Below are 20472 nucleotides of genomic sequence, written 5' to 3'. Positions count from 1 at the left end.
CCTGGTCAGGGCTCTTAGCGTTGCGTTTGTTTGAATGGTAACAGCTCTTCCATTCCTCTTTCAGTGAGTAGGCCAAAGTAAGCTGAATGAAGCCTATGATAGTAAGCTTGTGGGTGTTCATGACGAGCTTATTTGACAGTGTTAGCCAGTGAGCTATTGTGTTTGTGAGTCGCAGAACCACTGAATTCTAATTTCAAAGCTGTGGCAAGTTTAGCGTAGTCATCTAGCATTTGTTGCTGTTGTAGACTAATGAACTTTGTCACGTGTCTATTCAACGTTCGCTTCAACTGGTAAAGCCTGTTATGACCCGTAGCATTCGGGTAGCCATCCAATGCGTCCTCTATGTCAGCTAGGAATTTCTCTGTGTTGTTTGGCTGACCTGGAACGAGGTGGGAAAATTTTGGACGAGTTTGTCAAGGCATTCCGCGCCAAGTGGGCGAAGAGGGTTGGCTTCATCCTGTGGGGATGAAAAAAGTACTCCTTTGAGTACTGGGCTCCGGTTGCTTGGTTGGGTAGTCAAGCTGTAGTGTGTGCCCATTCTGGAATTCCTCAAGATGGTACCTAAGGGTGGTATTCTGCTTCATTGCAGATTTTGGACATGTGAGTGTAGCACTTGCTCCCTTCGGTCTCATACTTAACTGTCATTGTTTGCAGATAGAGGTCTTGAGTAAGTAGCGAGAGATTCAGTGATGAGATTTCCCCCACTTCCTTAGAAATCAATATTTCCATCTTCATCACCTGAGCTCTCATCATTCATTTGGTCAGCGACTTTAATGAGTTATGCTGATTTGTCATCCAACTTAGTCATTGTGTTCATTAACTAATCGTCTTTGGTCTGCAGCATTTGGAGTAGAACATTGTTACTTTGAGTAATGTTCAACAAAACTGCATGCATTTTATCAAGCCGCGCGCTCCTGTTTGTAGATAACTCGTCAGATTAATCTAGTTTTGGCTTGGACATCGTCGTATTTAGTTTTGGCTAAATCAAGTTGTTCCTGTAGAAGACGATTTTGCTGAAGAGTTTGCTCGATCATCATCATACGTTTTTGCAATTACATTTAATTGTTCAGCTTTCAACCGCAGTTCTACAGCTAGCATAATATTTCCCTTTTCTGCTTTTGTTATTAGTTTCCCGATTCTCTCCACATGTCCCTTTGTCTACCATTTCCTGCTCGTGCTTCAGCTGTGCACTGCAGTATTGGACCGATGCCAATCTCAGATGGCAAAACATCAGGGCTAAACTGGAGAGACCCTTTACAAGGCCTGCGCCCGATGGTTGATTTTGGAGAGCATTTTTCGCGATTTCTACTGTTTTCCCTCTAATGGCGTAGTTAAGGTTGGTACTGCTGAGGTCAGAAATCAATCCTTTTATGGGTGAGTGTTCATATAGTATTGTGAGAATTGCAATACAGATAATATTGGCACCTAAGTATTGTGATAATATCATGTTGTGAGGACACTGGCAATTCCCAGCCTTAGTGACAGGTCAAGATGTTGCCCTTTCACTCAGGTTTGTAAGATGCCTCAAAGGGGATCTTGTTTTGTGTTATTGTATTTTTATGTTCATATGGTTATGGCTGTTCCAATGGAGTAATCTGGATTGATTTGTTTGTTTTTTAAATAATTTTTATTTAACCTTTACATAACTAGGCAAGTCAATTAATAACAAATTCTTATTTACAATGACAGCGTACCCCGGCCAAACCCTAATCCGGACGATGCGGAGCAAATTGTGCACCGCCCTATGGGACTCCCAATCACGGCCAGTTGTGATACAGCCTGGAATCAAACCAGGGTCTGTAGCGACACTGAGATGCAGTGCCTCAGACCACTGTGCCACTCAGGAGCCCGAAATACATAATTAATCAAGGGTCTCCAACAGGTCGATTGCGAGCTACCAGTAGCTTGCAGACCTATGAGTAGCCACCAAACAATCATGAAAGTACCGTAATTTCTGGACTATTAAGCGCACATGAATATAAGCCGCACCCGCTGAATTATAAAAAAATATGTATTTTGTACATAAATAAGCCACACATGTCTCTAAGCCGCAGGTGCCTACCGGTACATTGAAAGAAATTAACGAAACACGGCTTGTAACAAAAATAAATAGGCTTTAACGAAACACTGCTTGTAAAAAAAAAAATAGCAGTAAACAGTAGCCTACCAAGAAAGTCATTGGTCACTATCTTCCTCCTCCTGTGCACTGAAACCACTGAAGTCATCTCCTTCAGTGTCGGAGTTGAATAGCCTATATTCTATGTTCTTTAGTTATATGTTTTGGCGGGGTATGGTTCGGGGTATGGTTCTCAATTATGGACAGCTGTCTATCGTTGTCTCTGATTGGGAATCATACTTATACAGCCTTTTCCCCTTTGTTATTTGTGAGAAGTTTACTTGTGTTAGTGGTACTTAGCCCTCGTAAGCTTCACGGTTGTTGATCTTGTTTCTTGTTTTGTTGGCGTCATTCCATAATAAAGGAAAATGTACGCTCACCACGCTGCGCTTTGGTCCACTTCTTTTGACGGCCGTGACATTGGCTTAAAAAGCCAAACCTAACATAATATTTGCTAATCAATTTCCAGCAATATTTCCCCTTCCTGTTTGTGTGGCACGGGCGTTTTTCTATTACTCCGTGTGTAGCCAGTAGTGATGAGTCTTTCGCGAACAAACGGCTCTTTTTTAACATCTCTTTTTGGTAAGCAAGCCTTCATCTGGCTCCCTGATTTGCAAACTTTTACTACTGAGCTCCAGACATCAATTATCTGCAGATTGTCTGAAGATGGTAATTCCTTAGTTAATTAACAATATAGTGAGGAGAGAGCCTCATTCTGGTTCAAGGAAATTGTAACTGGCATGCTGTTTATTTACAACAGTTTTTTTATCGCTTTGGTGCAATTTTCATGTGGTACATTTTTACAACTCTTAGTACAAAACTAAAAGTTATAATTAAAAAGGCAGTTGTTTCAAAACTCTGAACAGTACAAGTATAACACACAAAATCATACAGTCACCAAATGTGATCATTGTTTCATCTAGAAATACCTTTTAAGATGGCAATACATGTTCTTATAAAGTAATTACCTGTCACAATTCAAAGCTCACATTACTTTTGATATATTGTACTATTACAGAGAACACAGGTATAAATACACAGGGGATAATGGGGAAGATGGGCGACATCTGGAGGGGGTGGAGACAATCACAAAGACAGGTGAAACAGACCAGGGTGTGACATTTTACATGTAAACTGGTTTGTCTAGCACAGATTTTGAAAATGTCTGTAAATTAGAAACATAAAAAGTATAATGATGATATTTTGATTCAAAAATACAAATCAAGATCAGAAATTTACTGTATGTAACAAATCAAATGATCTGAAAGTTTATTGTTCGGGTACACAGATTAGCAGATGCTACAGCAGGTGCAGTGAAATGCTTGTGTTTGTAGCTCCTAAAGTGGAGTAATACAATATCAATACAATACCAATACGAAATAATCCAATAAGTTCAAAACAAGACAAATGCATCCACTATACATTAAACATGCACAGTGCCTTTAGAAAGTATTCATACCCCTTGACTTAATCCACATTTTCTTGTGTTACAGCTTGAATTCAAAATGGATTAAATAGTTTTTTTGTTCATCCATCTACACACAATATTTCATAATGACAAAGTGAAAGCATGTTTTTAGAAATGTTTGCAAATTTATTGAAAATGGAATACAGAAATATCTTATTTGCATAACTATTCACACCCCTGAGTCCATACTTTGTAGAAGCAACTTTGGGCGGAGATTACAGCTTTGAGTCATCTTGGATATGTCTGTATCAGCTTTGCACATCAGGATTTCTTCCCTGTAGATTTTCTCAAGCTCTGTTAAGTTAGATGGGGAGCGGCTGTGAACAACAATCTTCAAGTCTTTCCAAAGATTTTCAATGGGATTCAAGTCTAGACTTTGGACGAGTTTGGACTTTCAAGGGGGGGGGGTTCACACTGCTTTACTACCAATTGCATTGGCCTATACAGTACTGTAATACCATAATATATGCCATTTATATAGCACACACTTATATCCAAAGTGACAACAATCCATACATTTTGGTATGTGACCACAGTGGGAATCAAACACAAAACTCTAGTTGGTTGACCCATGCTCTTATGAACTGAACCACGTACAGGACCATTACAATACAGAAGTACAATACCATACTGTAAAATACAATATACGATTACAATACAGGTGGAAGGCCATGGATGAGGCATGCAATGATTTCAATCCAGACCTGCAATATGTCAGGCTTAGATTCGCCAGGTTTTTCCGCAGCTGCATGAACAATGAGGATTATTACTGTGATTTCGATGACAACTTATGGCCAAATACTCTAGACAGGCTTGATGCAAACTAGTGCTGCTAAATATTATGTTTTTTTTCTTTCATTTCTTTCAATTCATTACATTGTGAAAGATGTCTTCAATGATCACACCTTTGATCACACATGGGATAGACATTATGGACATTTGATGATCAGTACATTTTTATGGGTAGTGCAAGTATACTGCCTAATGTGAAAACAGTGTAATGTACTGTAGTTTACAGTACTGTAGCGTACTGCATTTAAAGGACAATTTTGGAACATGTATCTTACATGTTTTTCTATTGGCTTAACTTTGTTAAAATTACTCAATTGCAAAGATATCGTTATGTTTTTGTGATTAAACCAATGTACTCATTATATTTCACAGTAAACATTTTGGATCAATGGCTGTGTGGTAAAAGATGTCTACGAACAAAATTAATGCACAATAAAAAAAAATGTTGGATGTAAAACTGGCTGTTACAAGTGTTACCAATTTGGAGTTTTGTTCTAAGATTTAGAAAATTCACCACATATTTGTGAAAATGGTAGCCAAGCTATAAAAAAAACTAAGACCTACCAGGTCAGGTTCCTCTGATCATGTTTGTTTTTGTGTCTGCAATAGTGCGTCTTTCTGTGTAAAATAAAATGGTAATACCTAGTCAGTTGCACAGCTCAGTGCATTCAATCGAAATGTGTCTCCCGTTGAATCAGAGAGTTGCAAAGGGCTGCCTAAATGAACACTTCAGCAGTTCTTGTTGCAGGTTAATTGCTTTGTTCATGAATGGCAGATTTTTCCACCTTGCTGACTCAGGGAATTGGACCAACAACCTTTCGGTTACTGACCCAATGCTCTTAACAGCTAACTTAACGCCTGCCACCCTTCCATGTGTGTGTGTGTGTGCGTGTGTGTGCTTGCCTGTATCTTCATTAACGTGACTACTTATGACTGTGGCCCATATATGACCCCCAGATACGCCGCAGTCTCGGCTCCAGTCCCTACACACTACTATGTAGTGATCACCAGCTGTCAGGATGTCAACCAGACGGCCGAGGTGTGTGACGGCCCCCTCAATGTCTTCTCCTTCCTCCTACCCCACCGCTCAGACAACGACGAGAGCTGCAAGGTAATTCTCTCACCACATGGGGGCACTATGTCTATGGCTGTCTCTCTGCTTGAAGAAGCATACTCAAGAAATTGTCATAAACCACAGATCTAGAATACAGAACCCATAGAAATAGAATCCCAAAAACAATTTCTAAATATGTATGTATTTCACCACGCACCATTACAAGGTATTTACCTAGAAATTACATGGCAAAACTAATTCGATTGACGTTATTCCCTTGACAAATTCTTGGCACCACATGGTACTTTGTTGCTCATGAATTGTTCATCAGTCTTAGAAAAATTACTGGCATGACATTATTTAATCATTTCAAGGGAACAGTTAAATGGTGTAGACAGAGGGAGTACTTAGTCCATTCCCATGCACAGTCCTTCAGTCAACTTTGCATCTAAAAGCCTTTACCACACTTTTGTATTTTGTGTATGGCCATTAGAATGAATATAGGTCACTCTTCCCACTAACATTTTGCTGCACTAACTCATAAAGGCCTGATTCAGGGCCGAGATAAGCGCACACAACTCTGACCTTTGCATTCGTCTTACATTGAACTCAATGGGACACTTCCACGAAAGTTGGAGATAAGGGCACAGAAATCTCAAGTCAGAATACAACCTCTTTTCATTGTCGGCAGAAGATGGCATGTATATTGCAGCCTTCTGTGTCAGTTCAAATTTCACAATACAGCCGTGGAATTCAAAATGGAGTGCTATGGTAAATATAACTTGTTCAGTATGACCCTCTGGTCTCATGATGATAACGATAATGATCTTTCGTTGTATACTCTTTAGGCTGTATCTCTTAAAGTTGTGTAGGCCTACTGTTTGAACCATTGGTCTTTCATTAGTTCTACTGTTTATGACCATGACCACTTATTTGTCTGTGACCTTTACTGTAATTGCTCGTCTGAGGCTACCTGACCCCTCTTCGGAGGAGAAATATCTTCTTTTTTTTTTACACATTTTTCTACATATACATACATTTTACCTATACATTTTACATACACATTTAACATATACACTTTACATATGTGGTACTTTTATATATAACAACAATACATTACCAAACAAAGTCTTTAATCCCACCCCCTCAGCCACTCTCAGCCCATTCCACCTACCACCATAGACCGCCCTGGTTTGGTTTCCATGCGCCATTTAATTTTCAATTGTGTTGTGACAACATCTTTCTAATCGTATATTATCCACAGATTGTGAGCTAAAGATGAAAACCTTTCTTATGGGTATTATTATATTATTTATTGACTGGCTATGGCTTTCCAGATCGCCCAACCAGGGTCATTGCTCTATCACCTCAGCTGTTTTACACCTAGGTCTATATCATTAGGATCAAGAATATAAAATAGCATAAATAGCTTTTATGGAAATATATAATATACCTTTCTCTCGCTTAGAGAAGTGCTTCCATAAGCCAATTATTGTATTAGTTATACCGTTAACTTTAATCACTTTATCCCAGTGTTAACCAGCCCACACACACACTAGAGACAACAACCCTGTTTAATCAATACCTAATCCATCCATTTGCCAGTGTGTATCGGAAGAATAATCATCCTTTATATTTTTTTATACTTACTGTAATTGATGGATTAGGCTTAGAGAAGTGCTTCCATAAGCCAATTATTGTATTAGTTATACCGTTAACTTTAATCACTTTATCCCAGTGTTAACCAGCCCACACACACACACTAGAGACAACAACCCTGTTGACAATACCTAATCCATCCATTTGCCAGTGTGTATCGGAAGAATAATCATCCTTTATATTTTTTATACTTACTGTAATTGATGGATTAGGTACTGAACTTACTGAAATTGCTTGTCTGAGGCTACATGACCATGACCACTTATCGGTCTGTAACTTTTACTGAACTTACTGTAATTAATCGTCTGAGGCTACATGACCACTCATCCCACAATGTCAGTGGTGCTGCATTGTGCCCTTCTCCCTGAGTGTGCTGCGCAATCCGAAGCGTCTTTCACTCGCATTGCTCTCCATCACGTGAACAGGTCTTTCTCACAGGCTACAAGTGAAGACAGACACATCTGGGACGCAACTGCGCACGTCCTTATCCAATTCCAAGGTGCATATTGAAGATATTGGAAGAACTGTCCACATTTACCAACAAGATGAGTAGGCCTAACGAACAGCAAAAGCACTAGCCTATGTCAATCTACTATGCCCCCTAGTACAAAAGTCAACCTATTCTATTCTGTGTGAGAATTTCATGTTCCAAACAGTCTGGGACAGTTGTGGAATGTGATAGATCCCAAATTAAGAGAACCACTAGCATCAAAAAACTATTTTATGCAATGTGGCTGAAGCAACAGATCAGAAAGTTTAGAGTAAAATGTTGGTAAACTATTAGGCAATTTTTTCACATTATAAGCGCAGCAATGTGCACATGGTAGTAGGCTGTAAGCGTGAATGTTCCATTAACGGAAAACACCATTATCAAAAGTGACTGCAAATGAAAATATGCATGTAATGCTTTAATTATAAAGGGTTCTATGGTGAAATGTATCTTCTCCAAACTTGAAACTCACGTACTGCTTATATATGCCAGTTAGGCTCTACACCCCTTATTACATCATATAGGCCTATGGGCTGGGCTACAGGAGGTGTAGACTACCACTATGATAGGAAAAAAGTTTTCAAAAAAGGCCATTGTTTCTTATGCTGGGCATCATTCACAAGTGATAATATATAATTCACAAGTGATAGGCTAATATTGTCACCAATCAGACTATTCTTGATTTAATCCTGTCTTTATATATACTAAATAATATATGTGTGACATTTGTATTGATTTAGAATGGACCATTATCTTGCACCTGTATCAAAACACGGGCAGCGGCAAATCTTTTATTTAAAATATGCACTTAAATAGTAAAAAGGACGCTTTTCCCTGTGGTTTATTTTCATGGCAATCAGGTAGGCTATACTCCTGTTGTAAATATAAGTAATATGCTTAATATTAGGAAAGTTGAGAAATAAATAGAGTAGGCCTAGTCTATAGAATGCTGATGAGATCCTCCTCTTTTATTTTGCGGCCATCAATCTGTTTTCTCCCGCAATTGTATAGCCTATAGAAAAGTTGCACAACAATGAGCTCATGGGCTCCCATGAAGTGTTTGATGAAATTTTTGAATACATTTGCATTGATGTCAGAGTGATTACAAGGACAATAGAGTGCTGAGTATCAGACAGTTAGCAAGTTTAGTAGGCTACTAATGACCAGCAGCAGCATCAGAGCTTGGAGAAGACTAAATACCATGACTAAACGGTCATGTGGAATTTGACTGCCTTCATGACTCGTGACCCGCCGGTGTGGTGATAATACCGTCACTGCAACAGCCCTACTTGTGACAGTCATATAGTGGGTTTCCTATCAATGCAGCTCTGTTTTTTTCTGGTAACGTCATTGTCATTTCCGCTCTATCAATATTGATGACCTTGTAACACTGTGTGTAGTCTTTTGAAATGCTTTCTATAAATAATACCGAGATTGAATGAGCCAGCTGATAATGCCCAAATGACATACGATTTATATGTAACACACATACAAAATATGTTCATCTCGTCTTGTGGTGGTCCTGCAGAGCTCAGAGGACGAGTCGCAGTGGGTGGAGGAGCTGCTGAAGCTGCACACAGCGCGGGTTAGAGACGTGGAGATCCTCACAGGGCTGGACATGTACCGCTCCACCACCCTGAACTACACCCAGATCCTCTCCCTCAAGACCTACCTGCACACCTTCGAGAGTGACACCTAAAACAGACACACACAAACTCACTCTCACTGTATCTCTGTATCGTTTTCTCTTCTCAAATTTCATACTGTGTTTCACTTCCACTCTTTGTCTCGCCCCTCTTTGTCCCACTGGGCACAGATGTAAATTCAACGTCTATTACACGTTGGTTCAATGTCATTTCATTGAAATGATGTGAAAAACAACTTTGATTCAAACCGTGTGTGCCCAGTGGGGTCTCTCTCTTTCTCTTTCTCTCTCCCCAATACATGTCTGATCCTTAGGTGTATATTTTTTATAGTATTTGTCATATTTATTATGTAGAGGATAATAATGCTGCCACTTCGTCTCACTAATCCAGAGAGCTCTGGTGTTCGAAATAGGAGTGGAGTTAGACTTTTGTTGTGTATGGTTTGAGAGAAAGTGTTGTGTTGTGAATTAAGTGTTTGTTTGGGGAAGTGGAGGAATGGGTTGGATTAGGTTAATGGAAGCTTTCGGTTGCAGGAAGATGATGTCATATCCAGTGGTGGAAAAAGTACCCAATTGTCATACTTGAGTAAAAGTAAAGTTATCTTTAATAGAAAATTGAAAGTCCCCTAGTGAAATACTACTTGAGTAAAAGTCTAAACGTATTTGGTTTTAAATATACCTAAGTAATCAAAGGTAAATGTAATTGTTAAAATATACTTAAGTATCAAAAGTAAAAGTATAAATCATTTCAAATTCTTTATATTAAGCAAACCAGATGGCACCATTTTCTTTTTCTTTTATTTACGGAGAGCTAGGGGTACACCAACACTCAGACATCATCTACAAATGAAGCATGTATGATTAGTGAGTACGCCAGATCAAAGGCAGTAGGGATGACAAGGGACGTTCTCTTGATAAGTGCGTGAATTTGACCATTTTCCTGTCCTGCTAAGTATGCAAAATGCAACCAGTACTTTTGGGTGTCAGGGAAAATATATGGAGTAAAAAAGTACATTATTTTCTTTAGGATTGTAGTGAAGTAAGAGTAAAAGTTGTCAAAAATATTTATAGTGAATTAAAGCACAGGTACCCCAAAAAACGACTTAAGTAGTAATTTGAAGTATTTTTACTTAAGTACTTTACACCACTGGTTATATCTATTAATACTGCAGAGTGATGATCTACTATAGCCTGACGTGTCTTTGTAATTGGTGTGAAGACTTTATTGCCACCTCCTACACTTACATAAGGTTTACATAAGGATGACACAGCAAATGTTAAAAACAGTCGAGACACCAATGACAATTTTCTGTAATACTTTATTGGTGACATAGTGTTGTTCAGGTTAGCTAACAGGCTAGTGGTGTGCATTGGTATTATGGGTGTTAAAAGTGCTCTTATAACTGTGTTATAACGTAACTTTAGCAACTGGTATATGATGCTTATGACAGTGGAGTCAAGTGCTGTGTTTGGCTGTTTGGCTTTGAGCGTACTGTACTAAATCTACTACTGATAACGGCCCTGCTTGCAGAACACTTGACTCATTGAAAGTCCTACAGATTCAGCACAATTAACAAACATTTTCATGTCACTTAATACAACCTCCATTGATGGCCTCAGATGTTATGTTGATGGTATCTGGTTATGTTTTTGCCTTCTAAATGGTGTATTATTAACATGTGGCAAGGTTCTGATCAGAATAAATTCTTATAATGTTGCAGATGAGCATTTGAGTCATTTTTGTTTCAATAACCATGAAATTAAAATAACTGGTTATACAGTAGGAAGCCTGGCACGCCAAAAATAGTTCAGAACTTATGTTATGTATAGAGATATTTGAGAGCACCATCTAGTCAATATTTGAACCTTCGGGGTGTGGTATATGGCTAATATACCACACCTCTTGTGCTTTATTGCTATTATAAACTGGTTACCAATGTAATTAGTATTTAGGGCTGTTTATAATTGGCTGTTTATCCATGATAAACGATTGTGCAAGCTAAATCTGGGTGGTTATTATTTCAGATTTAGATGACTGGCTTTGCAAAGTCCAGATAATGTACGAAGTGCTGTTCCCTCCTTCAGTGGAAGTGTTGATTTCCTTCAAAGAGCCGTTAGGCTTTGTATTTGGTGCCAGTAAATCGTGGTAGTCCTGGTTCATAATTTAATTTGTGGATGATATCGACACTAGTTCGCCGGGTGTCAACGTGTGGCCCTTTCTATTGTATAAAGCACTCAGGCCCGTCCGATAATGTCTGAGGTGTCTTCCACAAAATGCCATCAAACACTCAGGGCTGCAGTCACCCCCTCTTCAAAGGGGGAGACACTCTAGACCCAAACTGTTACAGACCTATATTCATCCTGCCCTGCCTTTCTAAAGTCTTCGAAAGCCAAATGACCAAACAGATCACCGACCATTTTGAATCCCATAGTACCTTCTTCGCTATGCAATCTGGTTTCCGAGCTGGTCATGGGTGCACCTCAGCCACGCTCAAGGTCCTAAACGATATCATAACCGCCATCGGTAAAAGATAGTACTGTGCAGCCGTCTTCATTGAATTGGCCAAGGCTTTTGACTCTGTCAATCACCGTATTCTTATCGGCAGACTCAACAGCCTTGGTTGTCAAATCGGAGGGCCTGTTGTCTGGACCTCTAGCAGTCTCTATGGGGCTGCCACAGGGTTCAATTCTCGGGCCGACTCTCTTCTCTGTGTACATCAATGATGTCGATCTTGTGATTCTCTGATCCACCTCTACGCAGACGATACCATTCTGTATACTTCTGCCCCCTCTTTGGACACTGTGTTAATTAACCTTCAGACAAGCTTCAATGCCATACAACACTCATTCCATGGCCTCCAACTGCTCTTAAATGCTAGTAAAACCAAATGCATGCTCTTCAACCGATCGCTGCCCGCACCTGCCTGCCCGACTAGCATCACTACTCTGGACGGTTCTGACTTAGATTATGTGGACAACTATAAATACCTAGGTGTCTGGCTAGACTGTAAACTCTCCTTCCAGACTCACGTTAAGCATCTCCAATCCAAAGTTAAATCTAGAATCAGCTTCCTATTTCGCAACAAAGCATCCTTCACTCATGCTGTCAAACATACCCATCGTAAAACTCACTATCCTACCGATCCTTGACTTCGGCGATGTCATTTACAAAGTAGCCTCCAACACTCTACTCAGCAAATTGGATGCGGTCTATCACAGTGTCATCTGTTTTGTCACCAAAGCCCCATATACTACCCTCCACTGCAACCTGTATGCTCTCGTTGGCTGGTCCTCACTACATATTCGTAGCCAAACCCAATGGCTCCAGGTCACCTATAAGTCTTTGCTAGGTAAAGCTCCCCCTTATCTCAGCTCACTGTTCACCATAGCAACACCCACCCGTAGCACGCGCTCCAGCAGGTATATTTCACTGGTCATCCCCAAAGCCAACACCACCTTTGGCTGCCTTTCCTTCCAGTTATCTGCTGCCTATGACTAGAACGAATTGCAGAAATCACTGAAGTTGGAGACATATCTCCCTCACTAACTTTAAGCGTCAGCTGTCAGAGCAGCTTACTGATCGCTGCAGCTGTACACAGCTGTTAGTTGAGAATTATCTGTTAATTGAATGATTCGGGAATTACGCCCTGAAATATTTGACCAGGATCTTACAAATTCTGGTTTTCAGACTAAGAGTAATATAATTAAATTGGGTTATGTACCCTGAGAACATAATTTTCTTATCTACAGCCCATCTGTAAATATCCCATCCAACCAACTACCTACCTCATCCCCATATTTATTATTGTTTTTCTGCTCTTTTGCACACCAGTATTTCTACTTGCACATCCTCATCTGCACAAATATAATTCCAGTGTAAATTGCTCAATTTGAATTACCCCCGCCACTATTGGCCTATTTATTGCCTTATACCTCCTTACTTCATTTGCACACACTGTATACAGATTTTTCTATTGTGTTATTGACTGTACGTTTGTTTATCCCATGTGAAACTCTGTATTGTTGTATTTGTCATACTGCTTTGCTTTATCTTGGCCAGGTCGCAGTTGTAACTGAGAACTTGTTCTCAACTGGCCTACCTGGTTAAATAAAGTTGAAATAAAAAATATATATACAGTGGGGCAAAAAAGTATTTAGTCAGCCACCAATTGTGCAAGTTCTCCCACTTAAAAAGATGAGAGAGGCCTGTAATTTTCATCATAGGTACACTTCAACTATGACAGACAAAATAAGGGAAAAAAATCCAGAAAATCACATTGTAGGATTTTAAATTAATTCATTTGCAAATTGTAGTGGAAATAAGTATTTGGTCAATTACAAACAAGCAAGATTTCTGGCTCTCACAGACCTGTAACTTCTTCTTTAAGAGGCTCCTCTGTCCTCCACTCGTTACCTGTATTAATGGCACCTGTTTGAACTTGTTATCAGTATAAAAGACACCTGGAAAGACTGAATCTGCAATAGGAAAGCAGCTTGGTTTGAAGAAATCAACTGTGGGAGCAATTATTAGGAAATTGAAGACATACAAGACCACTGATAATCTCCCTCGATCTAGGGCTCCACGCAAGATCTTACCCCGTGGGGAAAACCTCCTTCCATCAGCAAGGGCATTGAATATGAAACGTGGCTGGGTCTTTCAGCATGACAATGATCCCAAACACACCGCCCGGGAAACAAAGGAGTGTCTTCGTAAGAAGCATTTCAAGGTCCTGGAGTGGCCTAGGAGTTGAAAGTCCGTGTTGCCCAGCAACAGCCCCAAAACATCACTGCTCTAGAGGAGATCTGCATGGAGGAATGGGCCAAAATACCAGCAACAGTGTGTGAAAACCTTCCGAATACTTACAGAAAACGTTTGACCTCTGTCATTGCCAACAAAGGGAATATAACAAAGTATTGAGATACACTTTTGTTATTGACCAGATACTTATTTTCCACCATCATTTGCAAATAAATTCATTAAAAATCCTACAATGTGATTTTCTGGATTTTTTTTCTCATTTTGTCTGTCATAGTTGAAGTGTACCTATGATGAAAATTACAGGCCTCTCTCATCTTTTTAATTAAGTGGGAGAACTTGCACAATTGGTGGCTGACTAAATACTTTTTTGCCCCACTCTATGTGACATTTCTGGGATCTTTTATTTCAGATCATGAAATATGGGACCAACACGTTACATGTTGTGTTTATATTTTTGTTCAGTATAGTTAGGATTACTATGAGATGATCTTAAGACATACAGTTCAAGTCGGAAGTTTACATAAACCTTAGCCAAATACATTTAAACTCAGTTTTTCACAATTCCTGACATTCAATCCTAGTAAAAATTCCCTGTCTGAGGTCAGTTAGGATCACTACTTTATTTTAAGAATGTGAAATGTCAGAATAATAGTAGAGAGGATGATTCATTTCAGATTTTATTTCTTTCATCACATTCCCAGTGGGTCAGAAGTTTACATACACTCAATTAGTATTTGGTAGCATTGCCTTTAAATTGTTTAACTTGGGTCAAACATTTTGGGTAGCCTTCCACAAGCTTCCCACAATAGTTTTTTATACTTACTATTTTATACTTACTATTTTTATACGTACTATTGTTTGTACAGATGAACGTGGTACCTTCAGGCATTTGGAAATTGCTCCCAAGGATGAACCAGACTTGTGGAGGTCTACAATTCTTTTTCTAGGTCTTGGCTGATTAGATTTTCCCATGATGTCAAATACATCCACAGGTACACCTCCAATTGACTCAAATTATGTCAACTAGCCTATCAGAAGCTTCTAAAACCATGACATCATTTTCTGGAATTTTCCAAGCTGTTTAACGGCACAGTCAACTTAGTGTATGTAAACTTCTGACCCACTGGAATTGTGATACAGTGAATTATAAGTGAAATAATCTGTCTGTAAACAATTGTTGGAACAATTACTTGTGTCATGCACAAAGTAGATGTCCTAACTGACTTGCCAAAACAATAGTTTTTTTAACAAGAATTTGTGGAGTGGTTGAAAAACGAGTTTTGATGACTCTAACCTAAGTGTATGTAAACTCCCGAATTCAACTGTAAGTCTTACAATACATTATGACTGCATCATGATAAATGTCTCCTGCAGGCTTTAAGTTTAGTGTTACCCATATCTCATTATACGCCATTTCCATTAGTGAAACATTCAAAAGAAGCTGGATGTTGGATGCACATACGACAATAGTTTTCCTTCTCTGCAACTCCTTGCTTATCTCCATACTGTACTTGAGAGCTGTCCAGTTCACAGCCTACACAGGGTACTGCTACACACACATTATCAGAGGAATCACCACAACAGTGAACTCTGGAAGGCCGTGAGAGAGAGGAAGTAACTTATTGTCAGAAGAGAGGACCTCATGTTTCTGCCCTGGTAAAATGCAAGATATCAATTGACAGCTTTGGGAACCTGTCCAGATCTCACCTGATATGAATTATAGTTTTAATGATGTTTTGAAGCTATATTGTTTGTTTTGTTTACAAACATTGGCGCAAAACAAGCTTATATTTTGGGTTATGATGGGGTACAACAGTTGAACTCAGTGCATGAGGCATTTATAATGTAAGTTACATTCTTTCAGATGTAACTTAGGTACATAGGTACAATAGGTACATATCCTTCATTTATACTTTTTAAAAGTACATGTAGCAACTACTGATTGTCCCTATAACAGCATGACTATATAAGATCTGAGAAAGATAATAATACAATGATGGGTTTAAAAGTATAAGAGCCTATAAATAGTTCATAACCACTGACTTTTGAACTTAAAGAAAACTTTGAGTCTCTGTATGTTAGATAAGTGTAAAGACTGAATTAACTTTTTTCTTTCAAAGCATAATGGAAACAGTAGCCTAATCCAGTAGTGATAACAAAACCCGATATACTACATATTCTCTTTGTCTTTTTCAGTTCATTGTGTCTGAGTGCTATTGTTTTTAGTGGTATTTCTGTGATATGGATGTGTCCTTTAAAACTCACTCCCTCCTCCACTATCTCCTCATCAGATTATATCCCTGACTCCCTGACTGTTTGATTATATCCCTGACTCCCGACTGTTTGATTATATCCCTGACTTCCTGACTGTTTGACTATATCCCTGACTGTTTGATTATATCCCTGACTCCCTGACTGTTTGATTATATCCCTGACTTCCTGACTGTTTGACTATATCCCTGACTGTTTGATTATATCCCTGACATCCTGACTCCCTGACTGTTTGATTATATCCCTGACTCCCTGACTGTTGATTATATCCCTGACTCCCTGACTGTTTGATTATATCCCTGACTTCCTGACTCCCTGACTGTTTGATTATATCCCTGACTTCCTGACTGTTTGACTATATCCCTGACTCCCTGACTGTTTAATTATATCCCTGACTCCCTGACTCTTTAATTATATCCCTGACTCTCTGACTGTTGATTATATCCCTGACTCCATGACTGTTTGATTAAATCCCTGACTTCCTGACTGTTTGATTATATCCCTGACTGTTTGATTATATCCCTGACTGTTTGATTATATCCCTGACTTCCTGATTCCCTGACTGTTTGACTATATCCCTGACTCCCTGACTGTTTGATTATATCCCTGACTCCCTGACTGTTGATTATATCCCTGACTCCCTGACTGTTGATTATATCCCTGACTCCCTGACTGTTGAGTATATCCCTGACTTCCTGATTCCCTGACTGTTTGACTGTATCCCTGACTCTCTGACTGTTTGATCATATCCCTGATTCCCTGACTGTTTGACTATATCCCCGACTCCCTGACTGTTTGATTATATCCCTGACTCCCTGACTGTTGATTATATCCCTGACTCCCTGACTGTTGATTATATCCCTGACTCCCTGACTGTTGATTATATCCCTGACTCCCTGACTGTTGATTATATCCCTGACTCCCTGACTGTTTGATTATATCCCTGACTTCCTGACTGTTTGATCATATCCCTGATTCCCTGACTGTTTGACTATATCCCCGACTCCCTGACTGTTTGATTATATCCCTGACTCCCTGACTGTTTGATTATATCCCTGACTGTTTGATTATATCCCTGACTGTTTGATTATATCCCTGACTTCCTGACTCTTTGACTATATCCCTGACTCCCTGACTGTTGATTATATCCCTGACTTCCTGACTGTTTGATTATATCCCTGACTCCCTGACTGTTGATAATATCCCTGACTTCCTGACTCCCTGACTGTTTGATTATATACCTGACTCCCTGACTGTTGATTATATCCCTGACTTCCTGACTCCCTGACTGTTTGACTATATCCCTGTCTCCCTGACTGTTTTATTATATACCTGACTCCCTGACTGTTGATTTACAGTACGTACAAAATGTGTATTTCTCTCAAATTTGGTGCACAAATTTGTTTACATCCCTGTTAGTGAGCATTCCTCCTTTGCCAAGATAATCCAACTACCTGACCTGTTTGGCATATCATGAAGCTGAATTAAAAGCATGCTCATTACACAGGTGCACCTTGTGTTTGGGAAAATTAAATGCCATTCTAAAATGTGCAGTTTTGTCACAAAACACAATGCCATAGATGTCTCAAGTTTTGAGGGAGCAAGCAATTGGCATGCTGACTGCAGGCATGTCCACCAGAGCTGTTGCCAGATAATGTAATGTTACTTTCTCTGCCAAGTCGCCTCCAACTTTGTTTTAGAGAATTTGGCATTACGTACAACCAGCCTCACAACCACAGACCACGTGTAACCATGCCACCCCAGGACCTCCACATCCGGCTTCTTCAGCTGCGGGGGGAGTACTGAGGAATATTTATTTCTGTAATAAAGCCCTTTTGTGAGGAAAAAATCATTTTGATTGGCCTGGCTTGGCTCCCCAGTGGGTGGGCCTGACTCCCAAGGGGTATGCCCTTCCATGGCTGCATCCCTGCCCAGTCATGTGAAATCCATAGATTAGGGCCTAATTAATTTATTTCTATTCACTAATTTCCTCATGTGAACTGTAACTCAGTCAAATCTTTGAAATGGTTGTATGTTGCGTTTATATTTTCGTTCAGTGTGTATATATATATATATAGTGTAAGGCATTTACGTGTGTTACTGTAGTTCACAAAATAACACCACTCTAAGTTGCACTTTAAAAGAGAGGCATCCCAGCTACTAGCATGCATTTATTGGATTGCTTATCAGAGATTTCCCTGTAACATTCAAGCCTAAAGTGCATTGTGTATAATGTCATGGTGTATAACAATTGTTGTCTCTGCAGGCCAGATTTCTTCATGTTGTACCTCAAGGAGCCAAGAGAGTCGGGGCACAGCTTTGGTGCCGTCAGTGGAGGGGTAACGTCAATAGGAAAACAACCAGGATGCATCTCAATAGTCTGAAGTGAATTAATCTGGAAAAAACGGAAATAACTTGACAAGAGAAGGCAAACAACCGGTTGCCGCCCACCATATTGCTTTCCCCTTCCCTGTGTTCTCTGATCAGTGCATATGAAGGGAAGGAGAAGAGGTGTGAGGAAGCGACTTCAGACTATTGAGATACCCCTGGTCCAAAAACCTTACAGCAACAGTGGCCTACATCATTCTTAAATGGAAGAAGTTTGGAACTACCAAGGGAGGTGACCAAAAACCCAATGGTCATTCTGACAGAGCTCCAAAATTCCTCTGTGGAGATTGGAGAACCTTCCAGAAGGACAAACATCACTCCACCAACCAGGCCTTTATGGTAGCGCGGCCAGACGGAGGCCACACCTCAGTAAAAGGCACATAACAGCCAGGTTGTAGTTTGCCAAAAGGCACCTAAAGGATTCTCTGGTCAAGATTGTTTTCAACTATTTGGCCTGATTTCCAAGCGTCACATCTGGAGGAAACTGGGAGACTAGTCAGAATCGTGGGAAATATGAACAGAGCAAAGTCCAGAGAGATCCTTGATGAAAACCTACTCCAGAGAGCACAGACCTCAGACTGGGGCAAAGATTCACCATCCAACATGACAACGACCCTAAGCACACAGCCAAGACAACGCAGGAGTGGCTTCGGGACAAGCCTCTGAATTTCCTTGAATGGCCCAGCCAGAGTCAGGACTTGAACTCGATCGAATATCTCTGGAGGCACTTTAAATTAGCTGTGCAGCGACGCTCCCCATCCAACCTGACAGAGCTTGAGAGGATCTGCAGAGAAGAATTGTAGAAACTCCCCAAATATAGTGTACCAAGCTTGTAGCGTCATTCTCAAGAATACTTGAGGCTATAATCGCTGGCAAAGGTACTTCAGCAAAGTACTGAGTAAAGAGTCTGAATATTTATGTAAATGTGAATTCTTAATAACCTTTTTTTGCTTTGTCATTATGGGGTATTGTCTGTAGATTGATGAGGGGGGGGGGGGACAATTGAATCAATTTTAGATTAAGGCTGTAATGTAACAAAATGTGGAAAAAGTGAAGGGGTCTGAATACTTTCCGTATTCACTGTATGTGAGCTTTTCTCTGATTGTGTTTAGTCTGTACTGCAGATTGGATTAGATTTAGGCCGGTGACGCCGTTACGGTTTGTTGTTCCTAGTTCATTGTGCTAATCAGCCTCAAACATGAGTAACACCATAGCTGCATCCATTATTTAGTTTTGCCTTAGACAATACGGGAGACATTTGTATGATCTACGAACTAACTTGCAAATCCAACTTGTAGGCTAACATCACCTAGCTTGTAATTAGCTAGCCTGCCTCGCTAGCCTCATTAAATGATAACTTTGCATAACCAGAAGTATCTAGAAAATACACAATACACTTGTATGAACTACGATGAACTAACTAAGTTGTAATGAGGTAGCTACGCAAGCATTAGCTAAACAAAAGTGTTATATAGTTGAGAAAACATCTATACTTTCATGTGTTTTGAAGACAGAGTCACATTTTGGCATGACCCTTTCCTAATACCTGTCAACTATCATGATATTTTGGTGGAAAACCCCTGGTTCGTAACTTGATTAGTCTGTTCTCGTATTGTTTTTGTCTGTACCTCAGTCTTGTTGCGTCAACACCTATGTAGTCATAATTAGGGTCTGTGTCACTGATCTATTCTTATACTTCCATAGAATGGTGACACGGCAACTCTACCGGTTGAACACCACCTGTGGTTCCACTAATCACGTGTCAGAGATATAGAGTGGATCACAGGACTGGATTTCTATCACGGTAACACCTATTCCGGAACTTCTAAG

General features: G+C 39.8%; 1 protein-coding gene across 2 annotated transcripts in view; it reads left to right on the top strand.

Annotated features, from left to right (window-relative positions):
• Positions 1–10944, top strand: part of LOC124043504 (ectonucleotide pyrophosphatase/phosphodiesterase family member 2-like) — a 40497-nt gene extending 29553 nt beyond the window's left edge. For both annotated transcript variants that reach the window (XM_046362163.1, XM_046362164.1), the window contains 2 exons: positions 5334–5487; positions 9108–10944. In XM_046362163.1, the coding sequence (XP_046218119.1) occupies positions 5334–5487; positions 9108–9278 (325 nt within the window). In that variant the 3' untranslated portion in view covers positions 9279–10944. The remainder of the gene's footprint in view (positions 1–5333; positions 5488–9107) is intronic.
• The last annotated feature ends 9528 nt before the right edge of the window (positions 10945–20472 follow it).

The sequence above is a fragment of the Oncorhynchus gorbuscha genome, linkage group LG09 (assembly GCF_021184085.1).
Source record: "Oncorhynchus gorbuscha isolate QuinsamMale2020 ecotype Even-year linkage group LG09, OgorEven_v1.0, whole genome shotgun sequence".
NCBI lineage: Eukaryota > Metazoa > Chordata > Actinopteri > Salmoniformes > Salmonidae > Oncorhynchus > Oncorhynchus gorbuscha.
The sequence above is the reverse complement of the archived record's forward strand: the minus strand, read 5'-3'. Positions and strand labels throughout refer to the sequence as shown.